At 49.0% G+C, this 19,433-nt stretch overlaps 1 protein-coding gene across 1 annotated transcript; it reads right to left on the reverse strand.

Moving 5' to 3' along the window:
- Positions 1–746: 746 nt before the first annotated feature.
- LDHB (lactate dehydrogenase B) lies at positions 747–19,152 on the reverse strand. Its single transcript, XM_044452166.1, has 8 exons — positions 19,003–19,152; positions 9,240–9,371; positions 7,999–8,116; positions 6,708–6,881; positions 5,260–5,433; positions 3,161–3,278; positions 2,181–2,304; positions 747–1,126 (listed from the first exon to the last, which is right to left on the reverse strand). The coding sequence occupies exons 2-8, from the start codon at positions 9,363–9,365 to the stop codon at positions 959–961; spliced, it is 1,002 nt and encodes a 333-aa protein (XP_044308101.1). The 5' UTR covers positions 9,366–9,371; positions 19,003–19,152; the 3' UTR covers positions 747–958.
- Positions 19,153–19,433: the final 281 nt, after the last annotated feature.

Genomic DNA, 19,433 nt, shown 5'->3' on the forward strand with positions numbered 1-19,433 from the left:
TTGTCCCTGCACTAACAAGGAGCTTGTCTCCTACAACAAACAGCAGCTACTCACAATTTTAGATACCGCTGAAATGGAGCAGCTGAGAATTTAATCCAATTCAACATGGGGAAATGATTTTAATTTATATTGGAATGAAAATGGTGGGTGGTAGCGAACTGTGTCATTCTATTGGCCAATGATGGCTCATGGAAACGAGGATCTGAATCATGTAGAAGAAACCAGCTAAAGCTAAGCTCGTGCCAGTGGAGTTGTGCTAACTCAAGAGCCTAATGAGCATTGTAAATGATTGTGCATTCCACCTGTGTAAACTGATGTGCAACCAGTTACATGACTGCTTCTGCAATCACAGTGGACTACTTGTGCAGTGGAAATATTAGGAGCTTCACTGGTGCGGTTTTGGGTTTGTGGAAGGACATGGGTGGATACTGCCCCACAGAGAAAACAAGTATCCACTTGCGAGTCGTCTTCTGAAGGCTGGCGTGGCGTACCAGTGTTGGATTGGGACCTGGGACATCCAGTAGCCCATGGACTTCACTGGGTGACTGTGGACCAAATACGAACTGTCAGCCTAGCCCACCTCACACAGTGGTTGTTGTGAGGTGGAAATGAAAAGAACCTCGTGAGCTTTCCGGGGTTTCTTCCAAGAGGAAGACAGGTGGAAGCTCCCTTCGCTGCAACTAGGAGGATTCTAGTTTGCTTCCTCTTGGGGGCAGAAAAACAACGATGGAGACCAACAACGAGCATTGAGCACACACAAAAGAGCTGGTTTTATTTGTTCAGAAGGTCTGCATTAAGCACACATCTTGGCCACGGCGGATGAAAGCTTGTCCCGACTGGGGATGGCTACCGAAAGCTCAGCTACGGAGTTACGCTAGACAGGTGCACGCAAAGGCGTGGGGTGGATTCAGAACACTGGTTCTCTTCTCGTGACTAAACAGGAAACACCCCCCGATGCCTACAGGTCCCGGAGGTCCTTCTGGACGTTCCACAACGTGGTGGCGCTGTTCTGCAGCTGTGCCACTTCCCTGTCTTTCAACTTCTGGTTGATCACGCTGGTCAAGCCAACAGATCCCAACACACACGGGAGGCTGAGGAACACCTCATTTTCGATGCCGTACATCCCCTGCAACAAGAGGGAGAGGATAGATGGAGTCACATTCCACAGAGAAGGATGTGACTTTCATTTCATGCTATTTCCACAGCACGTTGTTTAAAAAAAACTCAGAAGTAGAACCACTTTTTACCTTTCTCCTAATACATACTTCTATGCAGTTTCTTCTAATATAGGCATTTGTGTAAGCAATACTGCTTTTCCCCCTATACACTGATGTATGCATTTTTGGGTACACTTTCCCCAAATGTACGCATTTTTGATGGCATTGCAACATTCAGAAAAATCAGGTGGGGGAAGCCGAAAAAAGAGAAAACACCTGCACTAATGAGCCAGGCCTGCAGGTAAGCAGCCACATGGATTTCGTAACAAACTTTCCTTCCATTAATTTAAGAGTGCAATTCTGCAGCCCATGTTGGCTTTGGGTTCCTAGGATTATTCGGAGCCCCAGCTCCAGGGTCCTGCAATCCCAAAAAAGGCCTCTGAACATGGAAGCCACAGTCACAACTGGCCAGCTGCCTCTCCGAGGTTGCAAATAGGCCCGAGAGGAGGAAAGAAAGTGTGCCAGGGAAGGAAGCAGGGAAGGCAGAAGGCCGGGGCGACAGCTTAGGCTGTTTCCAGACGCAGTTCTTTCCCTCTGTGCTTCATTTGGACAACTGAAAACAGCCGTCTAGATGAAATGAAGCACAGGAGGAGCTGCAGAGATTGCTGTTGCTGCATTTCACAACACATACTGAATGCACAAAAGCCTCTGAGTTCAGGTTGATGGGTGTGTAAGGCATGGGGGATAGGATGCCGCCTGCAGTTAAATTAGGATATCGGCCATTTTGCTCCTTTTTAATTCTGAAATTGGAAAAGCTTTCTTTCCAGAAAAGCTTTCTTTCCATGCAGGTCTTATGGCAAGCAGAACCTAACTGGCACCCTTTCAATTTACTGCACACAACAACACCCAGCTTTGGAAAAAGAAACCAGCATCCATCTTCGCTGCTGCATTTCCCCTTGGAAATCAAGGCAGCGAAGGAAGGGAAGGAGCTGAAAACGCAGGTGAGACGGCAACGGCCCTTACCTTTACCATGGTGGACACTGGATGCACTCGGCAAAGGTTCTTCAGGATGGTCTCCAGGAGGTCGGCCACACTCAGACCGATGGCCCAGTTGGTGTAGCCCTTCAGCTTGATCACTTCATAGGCACTGTCGAAAACACGACAACAAGCCCAGTGCGGCAGTGAGTGGGAGCGGAGGGAAGCAAGAGCACCGGGATGGAGAAATGGGCAACGTGGTCACAGAGGGGAGAGGAAAGGCAAGGGATGCTACCAAAAGCACTCTGTCTCCCCGGGGGCATGCCAAGTTAGCTGCTCATTCCCACAAAACCTTATCCTTGCGGAAGGTGGGAACGGAGGCGTCACACCCATTTGGGCTTTGGATGCTGTCAAGCAAATGCTGCTTTGAATGGGTTACGGAGTCGGCCCTCGCCTGAGGAATACGTGACCCCAGCCCATGAAGTGGCACAACAAGAGTCAAGAACCCGTCTTCCCAAGTCACCGCCAACACAGAGAATACCCCATTGGCAATCCAGCTGTCCCGGAACAGTTCCAAGCAGCATTCTTCAATGCACAGGATTTCCCAGAAGGCAGTTCTTCTCCCTGCCTATCCAAGCAGCTGCGTGCTTTTCCCCGAGAGCCGGCCTGTCTATTTTCAGAAATGGGGCTCAGCCGTTTGGGTCTCAAGATGCAATTCGAAGACCACAGAAGCTGCCCAGAAGTGGTTGGGCCTGGTGTCTCCCAGACGTGGGATGCAGCTGCCGTAATTCCAGTTCAGCATGGACAACGGCCATGCCAACTGGGAGCTGTGGGGAATGGAGCTCTCTTCTTCCCATATCCCCAGATTTGTGTGCCAGGTTTTCCTGCGATCATACAAGCTGACACTGTCTTGCAGCATCCCTAAGAAATGCACCTTTAGGAATCAGAGCCGTCTGGGGAGGGTGGGGAGTCGTTTTCGGAAGGCTTCTCCAGACACAGGCCCTGTGTGGGTTTGCAAAGGTTCGTACCTGTCAACCACCTGCTTGTGGACTTGCTTCCAGCCCTCGGGGTCATTATCCGTCCCCATCGCAGGGTTGAGCTCCTGGAGGGAAACACCGGCCACGTTGACGCCGCTCCAAACAGCCACTGGAAGCGAGACGAAAGGGAGCCCGTGAGCCACACCGGAGCCGCTCACTTCCACTCAGGGAGAGCCAGCCAGACCACCACTGTGGCTGGCTGGCTTTATCCACTTATTTACTGCATTTATAGGCCACCCTAACGGCAGAAGCGCTCTGGGAGGCTCACAGCCCCATCGTAAAAATACAGCTACAAATAAATAATGATAGCAACTAAAACCATAATACAGAATAGAATAAAACTACAAAAGAAATACAACCATGTAACTGCAACAGGAGGAAATAAACACGATATCACCAATGAAACAACCGCCAATGAAACAATAAACCAGCAGCTAGGCCAAGGGTCGTAATCTAAAAACAGGTATTAAATAAAAAGTCTTAACTTGGGACTAAAACTGAATCTGGTGCTCAGGCTGAGACATGAACCTGGACAGACGGAGTCCAGATAGCGATCACTGCTTGGAAAGCAGCCACGAACGATGCAGGCATGGAAACGGCCGCCGCAGTAAAGCTGATTATATCTGCTACTCCGGTGTGTGTCATTATTTGCTTTTCTGGTGGGATTTTTCCAAATTGTTTATTGCTGTTAACTACTTTGGGCCTCTGGATTTGAAACGGAAAGACAGGATGGGAGTGCTTTCAAGAAACAAACATCGGCATTTCTCTTATGCTGGGCCAGATTATTTGTCCATCGAGCTGGGTCGGAAATCAGCAGGTAGCGGGGGTCTTTCCTATCACTGCCTCTCCAAGCAGAGGTGCAAGAGGGAAAAACTGAGCTACAGTCCTTTTCTAAAAAATAAACATAAACAGAGCACCTGCTATTCATCCAGAAATGCCCAGGTTCAATTGCTGGCATTTTACACTTAGCAGGGCTGGGGAAAGCATCTGCCACAGAGTCAGTCGCCCTATGTTAATCACACAGTGGAGCTGTTTACTCTTCCTCGAGGTTTGTTCCTCTGGTTGTTTTAACTCTCATGCGAGTGTGTGCCACCCCAATTTCAATCAGGACCACCAAACTCCAAAAGACTAAGGTCAAATGTTTCCTCTGCCTGTTTTCCCCCTTAAATCCACCCTGCAGAGAGCAAAAAGAAAACAAGCATCTATATTTGAATTAGTGGTAGTTGAGAATGAGTCAACGAGGTGATGCAGCTGCAAAAAGGGCAAATGCTATGATGGGCAGCATAAAAAGAACCACTTCCAAATCGCTTGAAGAATTTGTCCCCTTTAAGCAGCACTGGTTAGGCCTCATCTGGAGTCCTGGGTCCAGCTCTGGGCACCACAGTTGAAGAAAGATGCAGACAGGCTGGAAAGGGTTCAGAGGAGGGCAGGAAGGATGATCCAGGGACTGGAGACAAAGCTCTGTGAGGAGAGACTGAAAGAACTGGGCATGTTTAGCCTCGAGAAGAAAGAAAGACCGAGGGGAGATAGTGGGTTGAGTTCTCTAGGAAAAAACTGGAAGAGGATTATTCCTCTCCAGCAGGAATGTGCTTGTTCCAGTCTTAATTGCAGCCATGCAAACTCCTATGAAAACCAAGAAAATATACTCTGCATAACTTGTCGTTTTACCCTGATGCCGCGGGAATCAACACTGCTAGTCCAGGAGGTTTTGCGCTGAAGGATGGTTATGAGCAGGGCTTTTTTGTCATAGAACACACCGGAATGGTGTTTTTACGAAGTGATTTTGAATCGCCTGCGGGCTGCTTGTGTGTCCACGCTGATAGTGAGGGCGCTGCTCAGCTTGGGATGCTGCTCGGCTTGGGATCAGTCGTGTGGTCACGTGCTGAGTGCTTACTGCCGGCGGCGGCCATTATGTTTATGTGTGTGTAGAGTGACTGGCTACGTGCAAAACATAAATAAGTTCTTTATTTCAAAAAAAGCTGGTGAATTGAAAATCATCTTTAGTGTAAAAGTGTGTCTCCAAGACATGAGTTCAGGCACTTTTTTTTTTTACAAAAAACACACTGGTTATGAACCACAATGCCACTTACCACTGGAATCGCCATGTTCTCCCAAGATCCAACCGTGACAGCTGGAGGGGTGGATGCCCAACTTCTCTGCCATCAGGAAGCGAAAGCGGGCTGAATCCAGGTTGCAGCCGCTGCCAATCACACGGTGCTTGGGAAGGCCGCTCAGTTTCCACGTCACGTAGGTCAGGATATCCACTGGGAAGGGGAAGAGAGACGGGCTGCAGGCTGGCGTGCTCAAGGCTTGGACTGGGCCGGTCACCAGCTAAAAGGCTGTTGTGAGAATCTGCACTTCTGATGCTCTGTATCTGTGTCCTGCACAGGCACTGCTATTTTCAGGACCATTTTTAGCACACGGCCACCAACTGGGCCTCCCTGTTTGCATACAGATGTATACAGGGCAGGACGACTTCCAGAAGCTGAGAGGTTACACTACTCCCCTTGAAACATCTTTGTTCCCATCCAGGAATCTGGTGCCCAAATTTGGAGATGGGAAAGTTGGACTCCTTTCAAAAGCAAAAGGCCAGCTTGCTTGCAGCTGAATTTCGGTGGACTGCGAAAGAGATCCGAGGGGCACACCTGTCCCCCTGGCTGCAGGGTGCTCACCACTGGTGTACACCCAAAATTCAACAGAAGACAATTCACTACCCAAAGCAGCTGTTGCAATGGTGGCTGTTACCCCAGAGAGCTTTCCGTGGCCTCATCTCTGAATGGCGGTCAGAGGTGCAGTGGTGGCTGTTTATTAAGCCGGGTTTAAAAGCACTCTGGAGCCTGGACTATTTTGCCCACGACGTGGCCCCAGTCCTAGTGCAGGCTCCACCTTCTGGCCCAACCGAGAACGCATCAAAACCACCAAGCCGCTCAGAAGACAACAGAACACGGAATGAGTCTTATTACGCTGCAGTTTTGGCACTGCAACCTTTGCAAGTGTTCAGCACTGAACCTAGCAAGTTTTACTTCCAATTAAACACAAGCTGCTGTGGAATGCAAGCTCTCCTTGAGACACACTCCACAGTCTTTTGCCCCGAGAACAGCTCTGTAAGGAAGTCATCATTCACTTCTTACAGAGGAGAAACTGGGACTGAAATGCTGGTGCCCCAGTCCAGCTGCAGCATCCAGGCCCGAGATCAGGGGTGGCCCCACTTGCTACCTCTAGAGGGTGCCCCATGGACCACTCCAGGATGTGCCCTGCTTCTTCATCCTGACTGGCCCCTCCTGAAAACACACATTCAGTTCTGTAGCCAATTCAGCCTCGTCCCATCCAGAGCACTAGAGTGAGGGCGCACTTCAACTCCCAGGCAGAGCGACCAACAGCAGTGCTGGCCGGGAATTATGGGCATTGCAGTCCAACCTATCTGGAGGCTGGCACAAGGGGGGAAGCTGAGGCAGCCTATTAACCTGGCAAATAAAAATAAACGAACAGAAACTCCACCCTGTTTATCCAGGATGTGTGGATTTCCAAGATTAAGTACCTGGGTTGGAAACAACCAGGATGATGCAGTCGGGGCTGTACTTCACAACCTGTGGGATGATGAACTTGAAGACATTCACGTTGCGCTGCACGAGGTCCAGACGGCTCTCCCCCTCCTGCTGGCGCACGCCGGCAGTGACGACGACAACCTTGGAGTTGGCGGTGACCGAGTAATCTGCAGGCACAGCAAGGGTCAGAGGGACCATGGAAAGACGGAAGGGCTAGGTGGTTCGGGTGCTCAGCCAGAGTGGGGCAGGACCCGCTAGCTCAGACCCAAGGTCCATCTAGTCCAGCATTCTGACCACATTGTGCCTAACTAGCTGCCCCAAAAACTAGACACGAACCCTCCTGCCCATGTTCCCCAGCACATGTAGCCTTTGGTACCGGAAGCAGCATATGGCCATCAGGGCTAGAAACCTTGCACAGCTTCATCCTCCAAGAGATTTCCCTCTCTCTTTGGAAATGCGTCCAAGTTGGTGGCCATTGCCACTTAGTTCTGATCCCAGGCAGCCAGAATCCCCAGTGGCTCATCTCCTCTCTCCCTCAGTCTATCCTACCTCAAAGTGTGTCATGACGACAGAGGGAAAGCACTGAGAACCATGTACCTCCCCTGAATTCCACGGAGGAAGCGAACGACAGATATGGAATGAATCATGTCCGCAAGGGGGCCTTCCCCCTTTCCCCCTCTCACCCCAGGCTCGTTAGAAAGTGGAACCATTGGACAGGAAATTGAAGCACTGCATGCAGAGAAAGTCCTAGTAGCCAAGTTCGACCACGTATGTCGCAATTTACAAGCCTTGTGAATAAGCCTAGAGAAATTTATAGCTAGCAAAGAAACTAATTAGAGGTTTGCCTGGCACCGATGTTATATTCGTTTTGGCATCAGGCGAAAATGTTTTCATTTTCCCGTCATTTTAATGTTTAATTGATTTTAACTGGGGCTTTAGTATTTCAATTGTCAGATTCTGTGGTGTTTTGTCTTATTCTACTCGTTTTATTGTAGGCCGTCCCAAGATGCTAGTGGTGGACAGGTTGGAAAAGCTTTTGATGGACGGATGGATGGAGAGGCTGGAGCAAACATTGCTCTTCTTTGCCAGCCCCCGACTCACCTGCTTTAACTTTCTAGTCGCCTATGGCGACCAGGGAACTCATACAGTAAAAAGCTGCCTTCCATCCTAAAGGATACTGGGAAGGTGACATTCATTCTTCTCTTTCTATTTATTTTCCAATGCAATGTGATGAATAATGCAGGTCCCTTCTCGGGCGAAGGCAAGACACATTCTAAACCTTACCTTTGTCTGCTACGATTTTATGTGTCTTAAGAAATAAGCTTCCATGCTGCAAGTCCATCATTTCTCCCTTCAGTTTGTCTTCCAGGACATCAACCAGAGCAAGTTCATCGCACAGACCCTGATAGTGAAGAAAAGACATAAGGCTTGACTACACAGGGATGTGAACACATGGAAAGCTCAGATTATTTTTAATCTTGGCCTTGAGGTGCTCAGCCTGGTTCCATAAAACTGTGATGCCCCGTTATATCACAGAGAGAAAGCAAGGCTGCATCTAACTTCTAGGGGGACACCTGAACAAGGGAAGCACACGCCAGTTCAATTCTGTTTGTTTAGGGTGTAACTAAACTCAGGCGTTGCCCTCCATGTCCGTGGTTTCTGAGCTTTGTCAATGTGCAACCAACTACCGCTGTTGTGAATGGGTGCTGTGCTCAACTATGGTACTTTTGATTTTTGAACAGAAATGTGAAAGACAGAACCTCATGTATTCTAAGGCTTCCAAGACCAGATTACAATTCAATTCAGATTTCTTCAAGCTGGAGCCCTGCAGAAGTTTTGGGTGGCAACTCCCATCATTCCCAGCTGGCATGGCCATTGGCATGGGAACTGTACAAACTGAATGCATACAGGGTCCTTCCCACACTGGCCAAATGGCGAGAGAGGGGCCTGTCCGTACGGTGCGATCCCCACTCAGCTCAGCATCAACTGCACATGATACGCCATGTACCTGATCCAGGGATGAGCCCCTGGATCTTCTGCCCTACAGCTCCCATCAGCCCTGGCTAGTGTAGCCAATGGTGAGGTGTGGTGGGAACTGTGGGCCAAGACATTATTTATTGTTCCATATTCTGGCTTGGAGATGTCAAAGCAATCATGATAAAATACAGAACAGGTTAAAGATTCAGTCCATGAAAACCTGGGCTGTTCCAGTTTAAAGACACCATGAAAGCTTTGTATTTTCATTTTCTTGGGGCCATGCCAGCAGCTTTCCTCACCGAGTTCCCTCTAGACATGTCAGGCTGTAATTCCCATCATCCCCAGCCAGCACAATGAGAGCTGCAGTCCAACAGCTCAGGTTGAAGGCAAGCTGGCCCAAAGGTTGCCTTCTGGCCAAATGCCACCGCATCACTTCCCCATCAATGTGCAAAGGGGCAATCCTCTGTCGTGCGCATGTTCACGCTTGCACTGTGCTCAAGTCCGGCTCTTTACCCCCTCACCCCACCCAGGCCCCCGCAGCCGCTTACCCTTTCCAGGATGCTGATGGCACAGGCCATCCCAACTTGACCAACCCCTACGACGGTGACCTTGCTGTTCGGCTTGGTCGCTGGCTGTGCAATGGGGGTGATCAGCTTGTCCTTGAGGGAAGCCATGGTTCTCTGCGGGAAAGAGAAAGGCCGGATCACAACACTGCCAGGCTGAAGCGTCTTCCCAAGCAAAACCGGACAGAACTGTCCATTTCAGAACAGACCCTCTTGCCTAGAGCACTGAAAGCACCCAGCTCACAAGCAAATGGAAAGAGCTCAACCAGAAACCGCGAAAACACAACGGCAGCTTTCGCTGGTCCGGCGTCTATCACAGTCAAGCACTTGACCCCTCTGCATTTGCCCTTCAGACCTGCAGTGAGCATCACTCATTTCTTGACAATCTTTTGTTTGTGCACATCACTGGACCTCCTCTCTTCCTTCGCATTTCACCCCCCTCTCCCACTTCTTTCATTTTGGCTCAGCTTTCCTCTAAAGACCTAAAAACAACACATGTGCATCTTCAACCCGCTTCATACTTTACTTTTTTCCTTTATTATATTGGCCCAAGGTATGGTATTTCACAACTGAGGCTGAGCCACGAACAGCGAGTTCCACCCCGCTGAGTCAAGACAGGAAGTACCCAAAGTCACTCAAGTTATCTTGGCACCTAAGGCAGAAAATCCTCCAAGCGCTTCTTCCTTCCCTGGCAGGAAAAGGTACAGCAATACATTACGAATGCTTGCCCTTCCAGGGCACCTGAGGTGAGCACCAGACCACAAGCCTTAACAAGCCTGTTTCTTAGATTATTGACTGGCCAACGGAGCTTCCTGGAGAACCAGTTGGAACCAGTGTCTCCCAGTCCAGCCCAGCCCTCTACCCCAGTTTGGGGGGAAGTGCAATCCACTGCCACCCAATATGCAAAACTGACCGGGCCTCCAAGAGGCTAGAATGGAGGAAGATGAGAGTACAACTACCGAGTTCTGGAAGTTCCTACAAACCAAGGAAAAACAGGTTCTCATGCAAGTGCCCATTTTTAATCACATCAGCACCGCTTCTATTATTTTGAGTGCAAACAGCACTCTTCTGAGAACCTGTGCTTTTGTTTTGCTTTGTTTGTCTCCCAGATCTAAGTCCCAGTGTAAATAGACTAGGTCTGGCGCCAAGCAGGGAAGAGAGCACTCCAGCTTGATTATTCCTTCCCGTGTGCCGCTGTCTCGGGGTCTAACCCAGGATCTTTTTCTCAGGGCAGGACAAGCGATCTACAGTGCAGTCTTCTATTGGCTGCTGGAAGTCACTGCAAGGCGGCAGGGGAGAAGCGTCTGCCTAAAATCCAGAAAAGCCAGGTGCTCCTCAACTTCTTGAAGGTTAACCCTGGGGAGGGCAAGATACTGTCCGCACTGCTCTGACCACCGTGCCAGACTGACTCCCTTCTGACCTAGTGAAGATCCTGTTTCAAAGGGGTTAAGGAGTGGCCGTCCGTTGGCACCGCCACCGAAAGCTATTATAACAAATCGCCGCAGCCTTGCGACATCATGCGCCGGCAGGCGCGCACACACAAGCAGCTGCGGAGCGCCTGACATTGGACACTGAAGGTCTCAAGCCGTCTGTTGCAATTTTAATTAGACTGGACTTCAGTTTGGAAAATATTCATTCTCTCGCTCTTCCACTAGTCAACTGGTGGCTGGCGGTTGCCAGACACAGGAACACAGAAACAGAGTGAGTCAGAAGGGGTCTCCTGGGCCATCTAGTCTGACTCCTGCTCCAGACAGCTCTGCTCATGACATGCCTATCATGTGCACGTCCAGCCTGTCCTTGAACACCTTCACCGATGGGGCTTCAACCACCCCCCGGAAGCCTGTTCCATAACGTAGGGGTCCTAAATGTCAGAAGACAAAGAATGCCAACAGAAGCTTTAACCACTAGCCCCCGTTGCAGTCTCGATTTGGAACCAGGAAGTCGACCTCAAGCCACAGCTAATGTTAGTCCTATTTGGAATGCAACCACTGAAATCCATGAGTCTTAAGCTAGACTAACAGTAGGTACCATTCATGGAAAGAGAAGTCCAGGCAGGGTGATTGGAAGCTTTTCTTCCACCGCAAATCGTAGGCAAAAGGGACTCAACCTGCAGTGGGATGGGGCAAAGGGTCCTGCCCCCTGCTGGGGCCCTGATTTGTCACGAACCCCCTGCCCCCAGCACCCCCACCATTGCTAACACACCTACTTCAGCCCTAAGCTATCGCATTTGCTGAGCTAGGCATAAAAGTCAGTCTTCAAGATGGCAACAGACAATCTCCAAACACTTCTTACAGAGCCCTGATTGATAATCACCAACTCAGATATTAATACGAGTTGCATACTGGTCCCGGACAACTAGCAGTTCATGTGGGTGTTTTATACCAAGAGGCAAACGGAATGCATGTCACCCGTCTCTTGCGGTATTGTTTGCCATGTTGCCCTCTTACTTCGGAATTCAATTGTATGTCTCTGGGGGCAGAGACCTTGCATTTATGCCATTTAGCCCGACGTGTAGAGATGACTCTTATGTAATAGGCCCTCTGCAGCAGCCTTCTCCAACCCTGTACCCTCCAGATAACAGCCCCCAGCATTCTAATCATTAGCATGCTGGCTGGGGCTGATGGGATCTGAAGTCCAAAACATCTGGAGGGCAGCAGCCTGGACCAGTCAGTTCTAGAGCTGATTTTCAGGCAAATGTGCACACAACTGCACTTTCGCCAGCCCTGCTCAGAACAAAATCCCACTGCTTTGCACGGGACCTCCTGCAACATAAGGAAGCAGAGGTTTGCAGCCTCGATGCACCTGAAAGCAGCCCTAAGCCTCATCCACAAATTTCTCAGAGCTTCTCCAGAACTACACAGCATGGAGCATCAAGCAAAGGTCAAACAGTCCTAGCAGATCAAAACACCCCCAATGGAGCCTTGGTGATCATCTCAGATACGATACTTTCACACATCCAGCAATGAGTCTTTGAGTGGCAAGTTACCAAGCACAGATGCAGTAAGCAGCTTTTTCCTCTCCTAGGATCTACCTGGAGGGAGAATGGGAAAGCACCCAAGCCGTTGTGCTTCCTCCCATATTTGATCACCAGGCCATACTCTCTTCAAAGCACAGAAATGCAAACAGGTACCCAAAGCAGGAAAATCTTGCTTCAGTTTGACAATGGGAATGCTTTATCTCTGGAAGGTTGAGAGAGATAAATGCAGGGGACTGGGCCCCAGTAACAAATCTTTAAGATGCTCTTAAATGTTCTGTCTACATACCAGTCCATGCTCACTAGTATCACCAGACATTCTCTGTGGCTACAGAAATTAAAGCTTGGGGAAATGCTTAGAAATCTACAGGGAGAATGTGAGTCCCCCCCCCCCCGCAAATTTTCCACAACTCCCTGAAAGACATTTTTGTTTTCAGTTTCCCACTCCTGTGACTGACCTGCAGTTTTTCAATACCCGTACCCTGCAAAATCAAAGTTAAAACCTGTACATCTGCTGGGAAAAAGCATGAGATATTTTCTTCAGACTTATGTTGGTGGAAAGGGACAGACAAAATACTTTAATTTTTATTGTCTTTTGATTCCAATGTACCTCCAAGGAACATCAGGCAATGTATATGCAGTTCTCCCCAACTCCATTTCATCCTCACAACAACCCTGTGAGGTAGGCTGAGAGATAAGTTCTGCACCGGGTCAACCAGAGCTTCACAGCTGAGTGAGCATTTGAAGCTCTCGCTGCCCAGTCCTGGTCTGGCACAAGTTAGCTGGCATATATTGACCCCCACATTAAAACCAGGCAGCATAGAAAATCCCAGGCATTCACGTGGTAGGAAAACTCAGTTTCTCGGAACACTTCTTCCTATTGCAAGATCGTGTGCACAAGCCCTGCAGCTCACTCTCAGTATATCTGTGTAAAACTCCAAGGACAAAATGTAGGCAGAACATGAGTGTCCCTTAAATAGCATGCACACACCCGCAAAGGTGCCTCTGGGCCCATGCCCAGAGAAAACATACTTCAGACTTGGAAGCTTTGTCCCCGCTGCCGGTATGCCCTTGCTAGCCAAAGCTGGAAACATTCCCAGTGGATTGTGACCTAAGCACACACATGACAATCTCAAGACACTCCTCTGCTAGTTTCGAAGAGATCAAAACAGATGTATCTCTCTCCCTTTTTTAAAAAAGAACAAAATATATGCAGTCTCCTCAAAATGCCAGAAGCATTTCAACTGTCCATCCTTTTAACGCTCTGGCTAGTACGCATTTAGCCTAAGTCAAGGTTATTCAGTCTTTCTTCAAACACCTGTTGGTGCTTAAGGAAATAATTTCAAGAATATTCACAAGACCAGATTTATCTAGGCTTTCTTCTAACCTCATCTGTTCCATTCTCTCTCTCCTAAAGGTCAATTTCTGTACTGTCCAAATATCTAATAAGGGTACAACCTTGTGCTTGCTTTGATGGAAAAAAAAGGCCTGCAATTCCCAGCATGCCCCAGCCAGTGCTATGACTGGGGCATTCTGGGAAAGAAAAGACTTTTTCCACCTAAATATGCACATGGTTGTCTGTTTAAATGTCTGTGGTTCTTTTTTTAATGATTACGATTAAAGTAATCAGTATACAATAGTAATAATTCACTACTTCTCTGCCTCTTGAGATTAGCTATTTCCTCACTGGCGGAACAAAATGCTTTCCTTAAGAGACAAGAATTCGCCACAGCAAGCGTGCAACTGCAAGGTCTGCCAAGGAAGCAGACTATCCCACACGCTGCACCTGGGCCCTACCTGGCCACTGACCTTCTACCTGTATTGCTTTTACTGGCTTCCAGGGATTTGTTGATTCAGCTGGGTGTACACAGTCTAGTGAAAATGTTCCTTGTGGAACTTAAGCATGACCCTCCCTTAAAAGAAGCATGTGACCATTTTCTGGGGGACATGGGTGGGAGGCAGCTGTCACACTCATGCACTGATTGTGCAATTCCACGGGCAGCTGGTTGGCTGCTATCAAGAGACGGACCCTTGGTCTACTTGAGGTCTCCCATGGGCAACTGGAGATCAGAAGGAAGGCTTAGGTGGCCTCTTGCTCGGATCCCGGGCGCTTCTTGAGTCCTTATGCGATGCGTGCCAGCTTACCTTTTCTTCAATGCTCCGATAACGTGGCCATCTGCTGCTACTGTCACTGTCCAGGGGCCCCGAGCAGTTGTAAAAAATAATGCACGTGAAGTCGCTCATAGTGAACCTTCTACTGCTTTAGAGCAGCAATGGCAGTCTGGCAACACAGAACGGACATGCTCCCTGCCCCAAAAAAGGCTTACAGTCTACAGTAACAGACAAAACAAGAATGCAAGGATTGGGGGACAGTCAAAGTCAACTCACTGCCGATCGGCCTCAAGTGATCCAACCGCTCTTTGAGGTCCGAAGCCGTTCCCTGGGAAGAGCTAGGGCTCAGCGACAGAGCTCTGTAGGAAGAAGGTCCCAACTCATTCCTGGCACCTCCAGGTAGAGCTAGGAAAAAGTAAGGCCTGAGACCATGGCAGCAACTGCCAGTCGGAGTTGGTGATTCTGGACCAAGGGCTTGTGCCCAGTAAAAGGCAGCTCCCATTCTTTAATCCCCATGATGCTATTCAGAGCAACCGCAGCTCCGTGGATCACCTGCTTCATGCCTGCTAGAGAGCACTAGAAATGGTTCCAAAACCTGTTGACAGTAAGCACAAATAAGCCTAACCTCCTCTAGATGTGCTAGACTACAATTCCCATCACTCCCAAGCAGTGTCTTTGGAATGGTGGGCCTTGGAGACCGAGTACATCTTGAAGACAGCTGTCAAGGAAAGCTGATAAAGCAGTGATGGATGTGATAACCTGCTTCCCTACAAGGCAGCAACCAATCTGTGGTGAGATGTGAGGACCACAGGTAGATTCCCACATGCAAGCAATGTGATGTGGACTCTCAGGGGGATCTCAGCACCTCCTCCTTGGAAAAGCACTTTGCCCCAGCAGGATGCCAGGGAATGCACATCTCAGTGATAAGATTGCTTGGCAAATCCCCCAGATGATGTGGAACTGGCAATTCCACATTGAGTGGGAGGAAATCAAGTTTTCTCAGCTGGGTATTACCAGAGGGAGTGCTGCCCTCTACAAATTCTCCACATGCTACCTTTTTTTAGTTTTGTTTTAGCTTCTGTGAACACACCGGATCTATTGGAATGTATTTTTGTTTCTTTTCTCTGCAATGATACCTGTGGAATAAGCTGTATTTTTTGCTAATTAAAAAGCCCTTTGGATGAGGGGGGAAATGAAACCTTCCCCCCCACGGAGTTGAAAAGCGGTGAATTGCATAACGGAGAGAAAGACAGAACTTTTTGTAAGTAAGGAAAAGATTTTCTTATCTCTCCAAGGGCGAATAATTGTGTTGTGGAATTGAGTAATAGAGGATCTTTCTTTTATACATCTGTGTTGGACTTCTGCCAAGAATTGGCAATCATTTTTCTCTTTGTTCTGGGGATCTTTGGACACCTGCCAAGCCTTGCTACTATGGAAGAAATTTGGAAGGCATTTTTCAAAATACAGGCTTTGTTCTAGAGCGATTTGATTGTTTTTCAACTGAACAAAAAAGTGGCTTTGATAAATTAAGCACTTCTATTGATCAGGCTTTAGATAAGCAACTCGCACCTGAACAGAATATGCAAAATATCCAACAAGCAGAAGGAAAATCTGAAACTGGAAAGAAAATAAGTGCAACTGTTCTGTGTGCTATGATGGAAGAGGATAAGACAGCTTGGCCACAACTCAAGACACAGACATTATGAAGCAAACTTTCATGGGGTCTGCGTGTCATCTTAGAGGACAATTTAGCTGACAACTTAAAAGAGGTTATGTTTATGTGGCTGCAACTGAAGACTCCATTACAGACATTACGGTGGCTTAATGGGAAAAAAACAGAAAGGTCTGGTAGAGGGGTAAAGAAAAAGTAAACTTGGCAGGAGTGCAAAGGGAAGGGAAATTTCTTTCTTTCTATTCCAAAAAAAAAAAAAAAGTGAATTATATACCTTGATATGCTTACATGAGATGTAGAAAGGCTAAGCTATTATTGCTAGTGAAATAGTAGCAATTTAGCTTAATGAAATCCTGTTTAAAAGGTATTTCTGTATTGACTGTATTTCTAATAAGTTTTTGTGGTTGATGATCTATGTTAGACTGTAAACACCTGGCTTTTATAAGGAGCTCACCATATTTGATTCCACAGTGTTTAAGTGAGATGAAACACTAGTAATTTAGCTTAAAGAAAAATGTTCTAGAAGATATTATTATTACTCATCACCAAGTAGAGTAGTCAAGACAATTGTAGAGATGTTAAATGGATATTTTTGATGTTTATGTGTAATTGTGGTAGTGAGGAAGTTATTTACTATTAGAAAATAGAAAAGATTTTGAACTGTCCAGGAATGTTTAGATCAAACTTACCATTGAAGGAGAAAGCGAATATTTCAATTTCATTTAATTTGGAGATGCTTCCCTTTGACATTGCTTAAGAGAAACAGGACTTGGTAGGAAATAATGAGACTGATTTCATGGATGAAGAAGAGGAAGATAGTGACTTCTATCAAATTAGGATTATTATCATTATTATTATTTTATTGGCTGGAGAAACGGGACCTGGTTTTGATCCAACGATGCTTTCAAGTTATTATAAATGGATTCTAGTATGATCATAGAATGTTAAAAGATATGTAGTAGGGGGCTGATCCAGTAAATCCGGTGTGTGTGATGATTGTTGCTTGTAGTTTTAGTTTTAAAATCCTAATAACATTTCTATAAAAAAAACCCAACACAAATCTCAGTGAGCACTGGTGTTTGATCTGAGATTCTCCTTACACACATGAAATTTGCCCCACCAAACCTGCTCAACCAAAACCTGCTCAACCAAAACCTGCTCAACCATGAATGTCTGAACTCACTTCTCAATGCAATTCCAACCCCTTTCCCAGTTCACAGATCAGGTAGTTCTAATTAATCACAGAACAAAGGCAAGCTTAATTTCTGTGTGTTTCCCCCATCCAGCAAATGACACCCCCTCTGCAGTGGTATAATCCACTCTAGGGCCTACCTTTGATAAAGCTTGGTTTAAGCAGTGCAAGATGTCATATTACTTGTGGGGAGGGATTCTGGGCTGTACCACATACAAGAAGGGGATCACTTTTTAAACATTTGCCCCAAGTTAACAACTCCAGCATGGAGCAAACGAGCAATATCATAAAGATGTACAAAACTGCCCCTATGAGTAAATTTATTTTCTGGTAAACAAGGGGTAGGGGGGTTTCAAAGGATGGCGCCCCCTACAGCTTAAAGTGGTGTGGCCCAGATTGCCACCGCTGCATCCAGCGCCATGGCCATAACGTTCCACGTGGGTCTAGCCTTTAGGACGCCTTTTCATGTGTTAGTCCAGAGCAGATGCCAGGGCCGGCTCTTGGAAAGCCTGCTGCTCCTCACTTGGGGATCGCAATGGGGGCCCCTATGCCTACTCCTAGAGTAAAACCAGAATTAGACGGGAAAACGCCTCGCTGATGGGAAGCGCCGTCTCTTCTGCGGGCCAGAGCGGCGGGGCGGCCCGGGTGCGTGCCTCGCATCGCCGGCTTGGGCAAGTCGAGCAGGATGTGGTGCGGCTTGGGTGTGAACAGGAAGGACGCCCGTGTCATTCTTGCCCAATTCCGCTAAGCACAGCCCGGGAACGCGCGCCTCTCTCCGGACTGCCTGAGCCACGCGGCGCTTCCCCTCCTCGTCTTGCGAGACACCTCGGGAGCTTGCCCGGGGGGGGGGGGGACTTCCTCTCTGGCCCCCTCCCCGCCCTGCAATCTCGGCAGAGCAATTCAAGCACTTCTCCAAGGAAGCGCAGCACGCAACCTCGCTCCTGCAAATCCAACTCGCCCTCCCCGCCGGGAGCGTCTTTTGTTGTCCCGCCTTTCTGCAGAGCGCATGCTACGTGCAATACCGCTTCTCCCCACCACGCACCCCATGATTGGCAGCTGCTCCAGTCAAGCCTCCATTCAACCGGGCTCGTGATGCAACAAGTCCCCCCGCCCGCCACCTCTAAGATGGTTGCCTGGACAGCCCCCATCCCACGCAAGCTCGGGCCAGCGCAGGCCCCAAAGCCTTCCAGCCTCCCATCCCGAGTGGGGGGAGGGGGAAGAGAAGTCTGTCCATCCTGCGCGGGGAAAGAAGGCGATCAGAGCAAAAGATGAGTACCTAGGCGGGCGCCTCTAACCACTGACCCAAGCGTCCTCTCCCGTCCGGTGAAGGAGGAAAAAACTAAGCCGCCCCCCGCCAGTTCTTTTCATAGAAACGCCTTTGGAATGCAGTGCAAAAAATAAATGGGGAGGGCACCCATCCCTTACTCAACTGCACCAGTTCCCGCAGAAATCAGGGAAAACGGGGTCATTTTTAAAGCATCTGCAACCGAGTTGACCTTTAAAATACAGAGGACGCCACGAGGCAGAGGAGATGGGGGGCTGCGGGAGGGGCGATCGTCTGATCCATGCCCGCCTCCGGAGGCCGCCCTTTATCTGCTTCTCACACGTTCGTGCGTGCCTTCCAGACGACTGCGAAGGACGCATGTAAAATGGGGGGGGGGGCATCCCCTCCCCTAGCAAAGGCCAGTCGCCTGAAGGACTTCGAGTCCATATCGCACGGCTTAAAAGTCTTTTCTGTGGAGGGAGCATCTGCAAAAGAAACGGGATGGGGGCATTTGATACGAGGAGAGAGACCCACCTCTGGGGATGTTCGCCTGGGCCCGGCTTAGCAGCGGCAGCAGCAGCAAAGAAGACGCGCGGCTTAGCGGCAGCCTGGACACGGAAGGAGTGGAGGAGGGAGGGGAAAGAAAAGCGAAAGACAAAGTCACGCCCGGCCAGGGGAAACAGAAGGAGGCGGATCCGGAGCCGTTTGGCACCGCTTTGCTCGGGTTGCACTTTGGTGATTGGAACCTCGAGCGCCGCCCTCCGCTCCGGCTCGCGCAATCCCCGTCCAGGACGCCGCGCCAAGGGTGAGCCGCCTGCGCCCCCGCGCCGGCTTTCCGCTCGAGCATCCACTTCCTCCGTCCACCTGCCCGCTGCCAAAACGCGCCTGAGCCGGCCCGTCGCGGCCGGGAGAGCGAGGCCGCTGGGCCTGGCCTGCCTCCGTCCATGTCTGTGCGCATCATCCGC

The sequence above is a fragment of the Varanus komodoensis genome, unplaced genomic scaffold (assembly GCF_004798865.1).
Source record: "Varanus komodoensis strain SLA01 unplaced genomic scaffold, ASM479886v1 scaffold70, whole genome shotgun sequence".
In the NCBI taxonomy this organism is placed as follows: domain Eukaryota; kingdom Metazoa; phylum Chordata; class Lepidosauria; order Squamata; family Varanidae; genus Varanus; species Varanus komodoensis.